This window comes from Daucus carota, chromosome 4, assembly GCF_001625215.2.
Source record: "Daucus carota subsp. sativus chromosome 4, DH1 v3.0, whole genome shotgun sequence".
Lineage (NCBI taxonomy): Eukaryota > Viridiplantae > Streptophyta > Magnoliopsida > Apiales > Apiaceae > Daucus > Daucus carota.
Window position 1 is genome coordinate 41,972,986 of NC_030384.2, and position 13,085 is coordinate 41,986,070.

A 13,085-nucleotide genomic window follows, 5' to 3' on the forward strand; every position below is an offset into this window, starting at 1 on the left:
ACAATGAAAAATTGATCAATTTTAATATTAATGAGTCTCCTTCGTACTTTTTTGGTATTTTGTTTCACCAATGTTACCATAATCACTCTACAGTATCAAGCGAACAAAAAGTCCTTAATAGAGATGCCCGTGTGCGACCCGTCATCTCATCTCTCCCGCTTAAAAGTCAGTGAGAGGCCCCAACTAATAATACAATTCTTCACGCTTGTATAACAATCAAGGCTACTAATACAACTATTTGTGATTGTCTTTGTTCAATCTCTCAGGTCTGATGGAGGACAGCTCTCTAATTAATCCTGAGCTCGTTGTTAACTACAAATATCCAGAGGTTCAATTTCTTCCTTCTCTTTTGAATTGGCTATCAGTTTAGTTAAATCGAATTGTTACGATTTGGTATTGTTGCGATCCTGTTCTTTATTTGACTATTTGAATTGTTTGCTGTATGTATGTGATCAACTGCAGAGATTATTCACTTATGATGAGAGGTAAATCCTTGGAGCAACATTTATGTGTTTTTTCTGATACGTATATCTAGGGATTGGATCGAATCATAACCAGTTAAAATTTGATGAATAAAAGCTGTTTTGAACATGTACGTGTTGAAACTTACTCGTGTTAGATTTTATAGATTACTTATAGTGCGCCTCAAATTTACCTTATTCAGTCTTGTAATTGAAAATCTAACCGTGTGCTTGTGAATGCCAACTGAAACCAAGTAATATGTTTGTCTTCATACAAGTTAGTAACGTGTATTAATCCGGTTTAACAAAAAATTTACAAACAATCTTTACCGTCGGAATTACATGGGAACATATAAGGGTGTCATATCAAAGTGGCCGCCATTCTTGTCAAAATATGACTTAGCTACCCGATCTTAACGGGGACTCATTTTACGTACTCAAATCACTATGTATATCACTCTGTTAAATTTTGGAAAAAAGATTAACATAATTGGAGATTTTTTTTCTAATAGGTAGTTTCAGACATGCAATTTGGGTTTTCTAGTTTGATCACCCAAAAGCAAGTCCAAGAACAGATTAAGCTTGAATGTTGAGTGAATGTTTTTAAAGAAAGACATATTTCTGTGTTCATATATGTCTTTTAAAGTGTATAATTGCGATATCTATTAATTATATAAGCCACCTGTAGTGCACTTCGCCTTGTGACTAGGATCCCGTTAAGTTTTCTATATATATATTTTTAGATTTAACCTAATGATAATATAGTGATTTGAGTATTTAAAATGAGCCCCCGTGGAAATAGGGTAACTAGGTGAGATATTTTAACGAGAGTAGTGGCCACTTTGATATGAAACCCGAAAATATAATCACTATGCAATCAATGTTCTTCAACTTAAATTTACATATTAAAAACATTATACCATAATTTTATGACATAATTTTCACCTCAGCAGGGTCGAACCGTTAAAAGATGGTCCTCACATATCATTATGAGCTGCGCAAATAGTGAATTTGTCTAGTGTGCCTTAAGTGTAACACCCCCATCTTAAATTAAGACCAGGAGTTACCAACAAATCCAAAACCTGCAAACAGAGCGCTAATATATTCGAAACAATAATAAACAGGTCTAATAAATCCTAAAATGATATAAATCCTCGAAAATATTTAAATACGAATATTGCGAATAAATAGAATTTCTAAACAGTAAAATTGAATAACTGCTAGAAGTCCATAAATCCTAATTAATGAAAAAGGGTGGGCTGCTCTCCATCACAAGTCCCGAATCCCCCTAAGTACCTGCCAGAAGAAGGATACGGCATGAGCCCAGTGCCCAGTACAAATTGGAAGCATTTACAAAAAAAGAAACATTTAAAAATACTTTGACGATAATATAAAACAGTTATTTTAAAATATCAGGCTACGAGGGGTTAGGATATTTCATACCGAGATCAGACAGAACAGATACAAATACACAAATCATAGGGTACTTAATGCGTGCAACAAACCGAATAACGTGTACAACATATACAACGTCACCGCCAAATCACAAATCAAATCAAAACTGGGTGCACCCACGTATCCTGAACAAATAGTCATAATGGCCAAAGCTCCTCCCAAGAGCTAACAGAAGGATACGCCGTGACCAATAACACTGCCACGAAAGTGTCATGTCACCGGTGCCGCAATGACATGGCTGTAGTACCCCTACAGCTGGTTAACTCGGTATACCATATATCTCTCTAAGGGTTTAAAACATATATTTTTCACAGTTTTAAAATCACATGGTACAAATATTTTAAATAAACTGAACAAATCGCAATTTGTAAAATTTTCGAAAAATCGCATAATAAATATTTGAATATCTCAAAACAGATTTTTGAAAATATTTTTCGGAAATTAAAACAGTCAAATAAATAGCACAAAACAAACTTAGCAAATCGGACAGATCACAACAGGACAGATCAAAATTATTTAATACCGAAAGGAGTAGCGCTGAATAAAAGGAATAGAATCCGTACCTCGAAAATAGCTAATCGAACACTCACGAGAAGCCGTAAATAATCCGCTAAGCTCCCGACTCCGAACCTAAATATAAGATTATAATTTATGATTAATATATGTCGCACTGCTTGCACCTTAAATTATTTTATATATATATATATATATATATATATATATATATATATATATATATATATATATAGACACACACACACACATATGTCCTTTTCACTTTAGCAAAATAAATCATATAATTAATAAATAAATCAAATAAAGCATGTCTTACTGCTCGGCCATTGTTCCCCTGTACTCTAAGTCACGCACCTGATTACCCAGTTAATGCATTAACCAAACTGATTATCACACATGTGCTCAGACTCAATTTATTATTATAAAATTCAATGATCACCACTCCTGAACAAATCAAAACTCTCACCTATATTAGTAATTATATACACATGAACTCTAATTCGGATTTTAAAGACTAAACCTACAAATTGGAGCCCTAAAATAAAATATAATCTTATAATTTAAACAAGTATCTTGACAACAATACAAACTTAATACTATAAGTGACACTCTGTTCCTCCGCATGTTATCATCAATTCCTTTACACACATTAATTAAGAATAATTGTACACCACCTGTACCCAATGTTCATATGCCAAATAAGTCATGCGCCAATCAACAACCAAAATAACGTAAATCTTAATTAACTAATATGTCCTGAAAGTATATATTAAACATAGAACATGATATCACTAATAAGCAGTAGAGTACCTCTTGCTTATAATCTTCACGACACAAACCTCTTCCCTGGCCTGCTCTCTCTCTCGCCGTGGCTATTCACTTGTTTCTTAGGGTTTTGTTAACAACAATATGTTTATATAAATAGCTTTTTAAATATCCTATGACTAGCAGGACTCTAACAATTAATATTAATATTCTTATAATCTAATTACTAGTTCTATTTTAAATCAATTCATTTTAAAACAAATACTATTATTAACTGAAATTACTAATTCTTTTACCAATCAAGTTACTAAACTAATATTATTAATTCTATTCTAATTCAGATATATTAATAATAATAAATAAATACGGATATTACATTAAGATTCTCATTTCCCTTATATTTATTGCCAACTATTATTTTGGAGGTTGGCGGTCCACAATTATTGTATTCATATCTGATATTAAATTATTAATTGTTAAAAATGGTTTGTTTGATTGTAACATTGTTAAATGTATATATACTTAAGGTTCAACACTCATATTTTGTTGAACCTCTATTATGCAACACCTTGGTGAAAGTTTCAGTTATTTAAAGAAATGCTGCCATGGTGGTTGTATACAAGCTCACTTATTTACAACGATTTAACAGTTGATATAACAAACTTTCAATTAATTTCATAAATGTCACCACACCCGGTGCAGCACATGTTTAACGAGTGGTCAACATTTTTAAAAAAGTTTCTTAATCTTCTACAGCAACCTCTACCTTTAATTGTGTGTGTGTGTGTTTGTATATAAATATTTATTTTAAACAGGGCATGTTTTGAATGATTTTGTGTAGTCTTGCTCTTCTGTTGTAGTTCATATTTTATCAACATTTTTAAAAAAGTTTCTTAATATTCTATAGTTCTTAATCTTCTATAGTAACCTATCCCTTTTTATTGTTTATATGCGTGTGTGTGTGTGTGTGTTTGTATATAAATATATATTTTAAACAGGACATGTTTTGAATGATTTTGCGTGGTCTTGCTCTTCTGTTGTAGTTCATATTTTGTTATTTTGATTAAGAGTTCTTTCTTTGAATAGAGATGCTACCTTGTATGCTCTTGGTGTTGGAGCATGTGCAACAAATGCTTTAGATGAAAAAGAGCTCAAATATGTTTACCACGAAGATGGGCAGAAATTCATTAAGGTACTACAAAGTTGCCAAGTGATTGGCTATATCAGTAGATGAGAAACCTACCACTTCTTGTATTCGATATAGTTGATTGGTGATGCCTCTTATTCAATGTATGTTGTGTGGGTTTGTAGCTTCAAATTGCAAGTAGTCTAGGAAAGTAGTTTGTAAAATTTCTAAGTTCTATATTCATCTTAATTAATTTAATGCTGGTAGAGATATTATTATTATTATTTCTAACTCTTACATATCTTGTACAAACTTTCTGCTTGTAGGTCTTGCCAACTTTTGCAGCTATATACTCACTTGGATCAATAAATATTGGGGAAATACCTGGAATGTCGTAAGTATACCTATCATGTACTCTACTCTGTCTCTTTTTTTTTTAACTGTATTTTTGCCCAAGTGAGCAGAACAATATTTATTGTTGCTAGATTTGATCCGCGTCTATTATTGCATGGACAACAATTCATAGAAATCTACAGGCCATTGCCTACTCATGGTTGTGTAAGGTTCTCAACCTCAAGTTTTATATTATAAGAAGTTTGTGATTTCCAAGGATATGCATGGCCTCTTTTTTAGGTTGGTGTGCAAATTTGAGATTATACTTTCTTGTATATGGATTAATAATACTCTCTATTGGAGTCTTGGAGAATTTTCAGTTTATGGGTGTCTGTTCAATTATTTAAAAAAAGAAGGAAAAAGAATTAAAGAATCCATTTCTGCTACCTATCATGAATTTTAATTACCAACATTTATTGTTACAAATTCTGAAATTTCTTGTTGATGCAGATACGGAATAAAACCAGTGTTGTAGGACTTCATGATAAAGGTTTGTTTTTGAGTCAATATTAAGAGCACAGCAAATATTATTTGTATGACGTTTTTTCAGAGTTCATATTCTATGTATATTATAATTAGTTTTAGTGCAGTGATGGTAGACTGGTTGCGATATTATTATTACCTATAGGCAACTAGTTTATTAAGTTCTCATATTCCTAGACATATATGTAATCTGATTGGTGTTACCTATTAAATAAACTCTCTTTTGTTTATATTCCGGCATGCCTTCTTTTAGGTAAAGCTGCCATTATGGAACTTGAAGTTACAAGTTATGGGGAGTCCTCTGATGAGCCAATCTGCATGAACCGGCAAGTTCCTAAACAGTGATTGATGTATATATGAGTTATATGCACTTTAGTTACCAAGTATCTTTGCAGGTTGACTCTATTTTTACGGGGCGCAGGTGGCTTCTCAAAATCACCACACCCATATTCTTACACAAACTATTCCGCAAATCAGAACTTAGCTTTTAAACATCCTAAAAGCCGGCCATTTGCAGTTCATGAGGAATGTACGCAGCCCTCCCAGGTACGTCACATGTTTTTATGGTCTTTGACTTTTTGCTAATACTGGAACTGTTCATTTTTCTTTATTATGGATTTATCTTGATTGTAATCCTACCGTGGTCGATAGTGTTGAGACTTTGAGAGTGTTGACATTTGAAGTAGATGAATATGGATTTGATGATAAATGATGAGAATTGCTTGATTCGCTTCAGTTTATGTTTATAAAAATGGGGATCATTGCACCATGTTAAGAAAACCTATCAGTGATTTTATCTCATATAGTAACTTCCTGTAATTTGAATTAAGAACACAAATAACTTTTACACGTCAATAAAAAAAAACATTAGGAATCAAGAGGAATAACGCCAAGTTATTTTACTTTTTCTTACATTTTTCTCCTGTTTGACGAGGCAATTATGCCCCTAGTGTGTGTAGCTCTGTAGCTAATATATACTCGCTTTGTAATATGTATGACCAAATAAAGTAGTATATAACATAAAACAAGGACAGAGAGACATGGAGGTACCATAAAATACTGACTGATGTGAATATCGAGCAGGGTGAGATTGTTTGGTCGCATTGAGCTTAGATTTCAAAATGAGAAGTGAGGATGAGTAATAGACTAAAAATCAATCTTAATAAAGAAATATCTGAACACAAGTAGTATCACGCTGCTTCACTTTTGTACCTTTAGTAGCAGTAGCAGAGGGCCGAATTTGTCATATTAGGCTCACCTTAAAGGAAAAGGCAGTTACGAACTGTTACCGGAAACTGACTCTGACTAGCTTGGGAGTTGAACATGACAAACCCTAAAAATTTGTGAGCTTCAAGTCTCAAAAAGTAATGTCCAAAATTGATGCAGGACAAGGTTAAGAAAAAGGGGTAAAAAAGGAATAGGAAAAAATACATGGTATATTATTAGATTAAATATTTATCGATTCGTTATATATAATTATGTCAAACAACAAAGTTTACAGTTATTTTTATATAGATCCTAAAAGTTGGAGGAAAAGTACAAATTTTAAGTTAAAGGATACTAATTTAAAGAATTATTTAGTTTCAGAATACGTAACTATTACCCTATGTGTAGATTATAAAATAGTCCTAATTAGATAATACAATTATTTAATTATAAATACAGGTATATATAAATAATAATATATAAATTTTAACGACTTGTATAATTGTTTTTTGCTTTGCATCTCTCCTGAAAAACAACCCGAACTCGAGTTTTGAAGTGAAGAATAGGGGGGAAAAAAAGAAGAGAGGCTCGAACAAGGCTAAACAGAGGATGTACATAATAACGCGACCAGGAGCAATTGATTGAATGAAATCCTGGAAGCAAGGGTATATGTCAAATTTATGTTTGACTTCATTATTTCCCTGTGACATCTGGCATGTTCATGGAGAAACTTCAATTCACTGACATTCTTGTATGGTGTCCACATTATCAACTTAGACCTGGTCAGATAGATGAAGAACTAGAACATCAAATTTAGGATAAACAAGCTCTTTAATACTTGCACTGCCAAATTATCTCTAAATCTGGTAATAATATTTGGAGATGTCTTATGGAATTCCTCGACATTACAAGGTTTTACAGGAGATACAAGTTTTATCAACTACATGCATAACTTATCTTATAGCTTCTCCTGATTCGTCTTAGATGTCTCTTAAAGTCATACTCGTTCAATTGTTTACGGTCCATCTCCTATACTTCATATTTACCACTTATCAGTGACTGCATAATACTCGCAATCTTACATAATATACTAAGAATTTTGGCTCTTAGTATCATTTGATGCAGGGCAAAATTAGGTAAAGGGTAGACATAGGTGTGAACAAGGTCAAACAAAGGGATAAAACCTATCTGCGGCGAGTCCATGAAGACAAATACAACCTTAAATTTATTATAATATATGTTTATATATGCTATTTATATGGGAAAAGGGTTTCTAATAAATATATTTATAATATCAAACTCTGTCAAAGAATAAATATTACAACTGTTTGAATGGAGATCCTAAAGATTTGGTGAATGAGTAAAAATCCTAAATGGACACAAAATTTAACAACTATCTTATTTTCTGATGATAATTATTACCATATATCTAATTGTTAAACATTCTTGATCAGAAATAACTATATAGAAAGATCAACTGTTTTGATCCTTCTACACATCAATGATATATTTGCAGCTGACATGAACGTTTTTGCTTTCTGTAATCTGTTCGAATTTCTTTAGAAATCCTGAAATTAAATGTTGCTGTTGTGCAGGCGTTGGTCTACAGGCTCTCTGGTGACTATAACCCTTTGCACTCTGATCCAAAATTTGCAGGAACGGCAGGGTAAGTGCATTAACCAATTGCAGACTAAACATTTTTCTCCTCATACAAGTAATGTTTTTCTTAGTTGGTACATCCTATTGTTGGGGCAGCAATTCTAACCCAAAAATACATTACTCCTCTCAGTTTATAATTATATGGATCTCCTTTTGGCCTGTGTTACGGATCTTAGCTAATTGGATTGGTAAAGTGAAAAACAATAGTTTTCTTGTCCCCCTCCCTAACTTTATATCTAAATTTACATTGTCAAGATTTTCTCGCCCTATACTGCACGGACTGTGCACTCTTGGTTTTGCGGTTAGAGCTATTATTAGATGTATATGTGGAGGAGACCCAGACATTGTCAAGAGCATATCAGGTCGATTACTTCTGCATGTGTACCCTGGCGAAACATTGATAACTGAAATGTGGCTAGAAGGCTTGAGGTGTTGTATTATGTTACATTCTAATGATCTGATTTCTGTATGGTCTTTATTCTAGGACTTACAAAAAAATTGAATGTGCAGTGTTATGTATCAAGTGAAGGTGAAAGAACGAAATAAGACAGTCCTGTCTGGTATTGTGAATCTCAACCGTCCGGCTTCAACTTTGTGAACTCTATGCTGCGTACTATCATTCCTGAAGGGTGTTGGGACCTTGATTGTGTAAAATGATCTGTGTATGAAATGCTGTAGCGGATACTTTGAAATAAAAATTGGACTACCACAACACCAAATTACATGTATAATAATAGTTTTTGTACGAGTACATGTGTAAATGCAGTTCAATTGTATTCTATAGACAATTTGATGAAGTTGCCTCAAGTTTTAGGCCGAGTAAAAGAGGTACTGCATAGGTTAGCCGATGCCAGGCAGCGCTTGAACTTTTTCACTCTCAATATCTATTGTCAAATGAGTTAATTGTAGAACTTGTCTTTTGATTTGGTCCAATTACATTTTATTACCTAAATTTTAAATAATTTATTATTATTATTATCATTATTATAACATCTATATTTATGCTACTTTAAGATGTATTTTTACTCATTACCGGTTAAAGTTGGTCAATTTGCCAATAAAGTGTTGGTGCGTTGGTTAAGCTGGGTGTGCAAGTGTAATCAATTAGCAAAAAAAAAATTGGTTAATCGATTATAAAAAATCAAACAAGATAAAAGAAGTGAGACGATCCATCCACGGAAAAGAACTACAACGGAGAGATCAGAAGGTAACCCTACATGTTTGACATAAAAAGTGTATGTATTACTACTATATTCGGTCCATAGAATCGCAATAATGATAAGAAGCGTCGTCTTCCTCGGCTTAATGATTCATGTCTTGAAACTCAACGCATCACTACTTTCCCCCACCATTCCTTCATCGATCTCTTCAAATTTCAAGCAAACAAACATCTCTCTGACTCTCTCTCTCCCCCTCACGTGACAAACAGTAGTGTTCCATGCATCATCCATCATCACGCACATATAATTGAGAGTAGTAATTGCTTTCATGTCCTCAACTTTTGTGTGATCTTTTTAGTTTCTGCATGCTGTCCATGTCCCTCTCATGCAATAATTTCTTCAGTATGTTTGGATATTGGGCTGTTTATGAAAACTTTACAAGAACGAGGAACACATATTCATTACAAATTTACAAGTATCATTAATACACACTCGCATGCATGCTGCATGCACAATAAGTAATGGGAGTCCTACGCTTTACGAGTCTCTTGGGCCCAACCTTTTTCTCAAGACAATGTGCTGCTTCGTTTGAGAGAAGTAGAAGCCGCTTCTGACCTGTGATTTTCTTGACTCGTTTGTATAAATAAGTGAAGTATTTTTAAGAAGTTGAAAATATTAGTTTTTTCTCGAAACTCCTGACATTTTATTAATTAATTTATTTTTCATTTTTGATCTACTTATTTTAAACAAAAAATTATTTTTTTAAATTTGACCGAATAATTCCTGTGATTCTGTGAACAAGACTGACATGTCAAAACTAGTTCTTTCACGATTACACTGGCAGTAATATGAATACAATTGGAAGATGGGTAGATATGAATTACTGATGAAGCAATAAATTAAGTAGAAGTAGGGGGTGGGCAGCTACAGCCTATAGGGCTATAGCTAGTTAGTTAGTAGTTGTAGAGCAGCGCTACGACATCAATACAGACTCAGGCTATGCATTTATTCTGCACGCATGATCTTTCATCTCCCTTAGATAGCTCAACGATTCAACTTTTAACTTTGAAGCTTTTCTCAACACTGGCTGCTTAATATTGAGTCGGAATCATATGTAGCAACGATTTAACTGATTATTTATCGATATCATGAGTTGAAAATATTTCAGTTTATACTTTACACATTCATTTTCGCAAATCAGTGAAACAGTGGAAGAATTGAAGAGAAAGTGAAAGAAAGAAAAGTACAGTAGTCGATAAGAGCTTCATTGAACGTTGGTGCTAACTAAAATTGCTTGAAAAGATAAAGGGAAATCTACAAAATTATCTACCTTTTTTTTTATTATTTTCAAAAATACTACTTTCCAGAATTATTTTTAAAAATACCTTTTCATAAATTTTTTTTTTAAAATACTGTTTGCAACTTTTGCAACCTCATTTGCAACTACAGGCGGCGCCAGCCGTGTTGCAACCTGATTTCAAGTTCCAGTTTTCAAATGTCATTTTCGACCTCATTTTCGGAATCGATATATAATATATCGATTCCGAAAATGAGGTCGAAAATGACATTTGAAAACTGGAACTTGAAATCAGGATTTGTAATTGCATATATGGTTGCATATGGTTGTATTCAGTTGCATATGGTTGCATTCAGTTGATTCTATTGTAATCTAATGGCCCCGCTAGGGGCACACCATACATCTGTTGTTACTTACAGTTTTCAGTTGCATTTAGTTGCAACTGAGGTTGCAAAAGTTGCAACTGCAGTTGCAACCTCATTTGCAACTTTTGCAACCTCATTTACAACTATATATAGTTTTCAGTTGCATTTAGTTGCAACTGAGGTTGCAAATGAAGTTGCAACTGCAGTTGCAAAGTTGCAACTGCAGTTGCAACCTCTTTTGCAACCTCATTTGCAACTTTTGCAACTTACAGTTTTCAGTTGAACTAGTTGCAATTGCAGTTGCAACAGTTGCAACTTTCCATTTTTATTTGCAATTTTTGCAACCTCATTTGCAACTTTTGCAAACTCATTTGCAACTTTTACGGCTGCGCCGCTCAAGGTTGCAAATGAGGTTGCAAAAGTTGCAAATCGTATTTTTGAAAAAAAAATTTTATGAAAAGGTATTTTTAAAAACAATGAAAAAGATGGTAGTATTTTTAAAAAAATAATTTTACAGATGGGTATTTTTAAAAAGATCCCAAAGATAAATTATCAAAATTATTATTATTTTATTTTCTCTCTCTTTGTTTGTATTTTTTGACAATTTTTACATAAAAAATTATTCCAATGGCTGGCATCCAAAATTGACACATATTTAAACAAGTATAATAAGATATATTTTTTAGGGTCATATATACAATTTTTTATATTTTAGGAGAGTGCTAAAAGCTGACAATTTTACTTGACACTTCTTGCACTATGATGGAAGCTAACAAAAGTGTCATGACACATGACATTTTAGCACTTTTTTTACACTCTCGTTGGAGTTGCTCCGATTGGTGCGGTAAATAATGAGGCAGGAGGGAGAGGAGAGATGGTCACGACTCACAAGGGAAGCTGGCTATGGAGGGGTTGTGGACGTGATGAGTGCGACGTCTCAGACGACAAAAGAGATGGAAACAAACCAACTTATTTATTGATGCCTGCTGCTTCTGCTTCTGCATTCAGGATTCGTATCTCTCTCTATCCTCATCTCCTGGTCAAGGATTCATATGTTGAGCTGGGCTGGTTGGGGGGTTTATTTGTCTTGGAAAAGGAGATGCATCAATGCTAATGCCATCATTCATACCATCTCACCTACCTACCATTACCATTATACTGGATTACAAAGGGATGTTACGAGTTACAAAAATCGGACTTAATCGGTGGAGTCACTGAACAAGGATTAATCTGTGGTCAATTGGATTGATCGGATTAATCGGACGATTAATGAAATAATCGGATATTTAATCAGTTTATCCAGGGATAGAACAGAGATTAATCGTGATTAATCACTGATTTTCGGAACATAACAAGCAACTAAAAGAATTTAAAAATTTGCGTCAAACACCCCTATAATATTATTAGACTTAAGAGAAAGACTCCAATTTAGAAATAAAATATTCAAATTGCCTGCAGGCTGCATGCATGAGCATCAAGCCATTAACCAACAACTCAACGAGAAGTGATGAAATGAATCTAAAGAAATACTCCACACACTACCGTAGAGAAAGACTGTAGTCATATCTTCACTGGGTGCAGGCAGAAAAGCAGCAAAGACAACTGTATAGTATGTCTTATTTAGGAGTGTAAACGAGTCAAACTATTCGTGAAACTATTCGTGAGATATTCGAGCTCGACTTGTGAAGTGTTCGGATTTGATTTAGTAATAATCAAGCCGAGCTCGATCTATTTGAATATTTTACCGAGCCAAGCTCGAGCTTTGAATCACTCGGCTCATAAGGTTCGCGAGCGTTAGAGAGCCTCTAATATATTTTTTTAATTTTTTATTATAAATATATTATTACAAAAATATTTAATATTTGATTTATAATTTATATATTTTAATCGAATCAAACTCGAGCAGAACCGATCATATTTTGAGTTTTTATCAATATTTGGTGATCACTTGATTCGAGTTTTCGAGTCGAAGTCGAAGCTATCGAACGAGTACTTGCAAGCCACTTGAGCTCGAGTCCTGGACTTCTCAGTTAAGGTCGAACCAAGCCTGACAATGTTCAACTCGACTCGGCTCGATTACACCCTAGTCATACTACACTGCTGCACAATCCTACGTGGTATCCGTCGTCTAAGGCAGATATAGAGAGAAGCTACCCTCTTGCATGCTGTCTGTCTGCTGTTATGCTTCCGACTTTCCGA

General features: G+C 33.6%; 1 protein-coding gene across 1 annotated transcript; it reads left to right on the forward strand.

The window, feature by feature from the left end:
* Positions 1-94: 94 nt before the first annotated feature.
* LOC108219134 (enoyl-CoA hydratase 2, peroxisomal) lies at positions 95-9,045 on the forward strand. The gene is made up of 12 exons (XM_017392423.2): positions 95-165; positions 267-328; positions 463-485; positions 4,284-4,389; positions 4,650-4,717; positions 4,809-4,881; positions 5,167-5,206; positions 5,453-5,525; positions 5,595-5,745; positions 8,001-8,071; positions 8,320-8,493; positions 8,575-9,045. The coding sequence occupies exons 2-12, from the start codon at positions 272-274 to the stop codon at positions 8,660-8,662; spliced, it is 924 nt and encodes a 307-aa protein (XP_017247912.1). The 5' UTR covers positions 95-165; positions 267-271; the 3' UTR covers positions 8,663-9,045.
* Positions 9,046-13,085: the final 4,040 nt, after the last annotated feature.

Coding starts and splice junctions, on each gene's coding strand:
- LOC108219134 (XM_017392423.2), top strand. CDS start 272: ATGGAGGACAGCTCTCTAATTAATCCTGAGCTCGTTGTTAACTACAAA. Junction 486..4,283: donor TTATTCACTTATGATGAGAG/GTAAATCCTTGG, acceptor TTCTTTGAATAG/AGATGCTACCTTGTATGCTC. Junction 5,207..5,452: donor TGTAGGACTTCATGATAAAG/GTTTGTTTTTGA, acceptor GCCTTCTTTTAG/GTAAAGCTGCCATTATGGAA.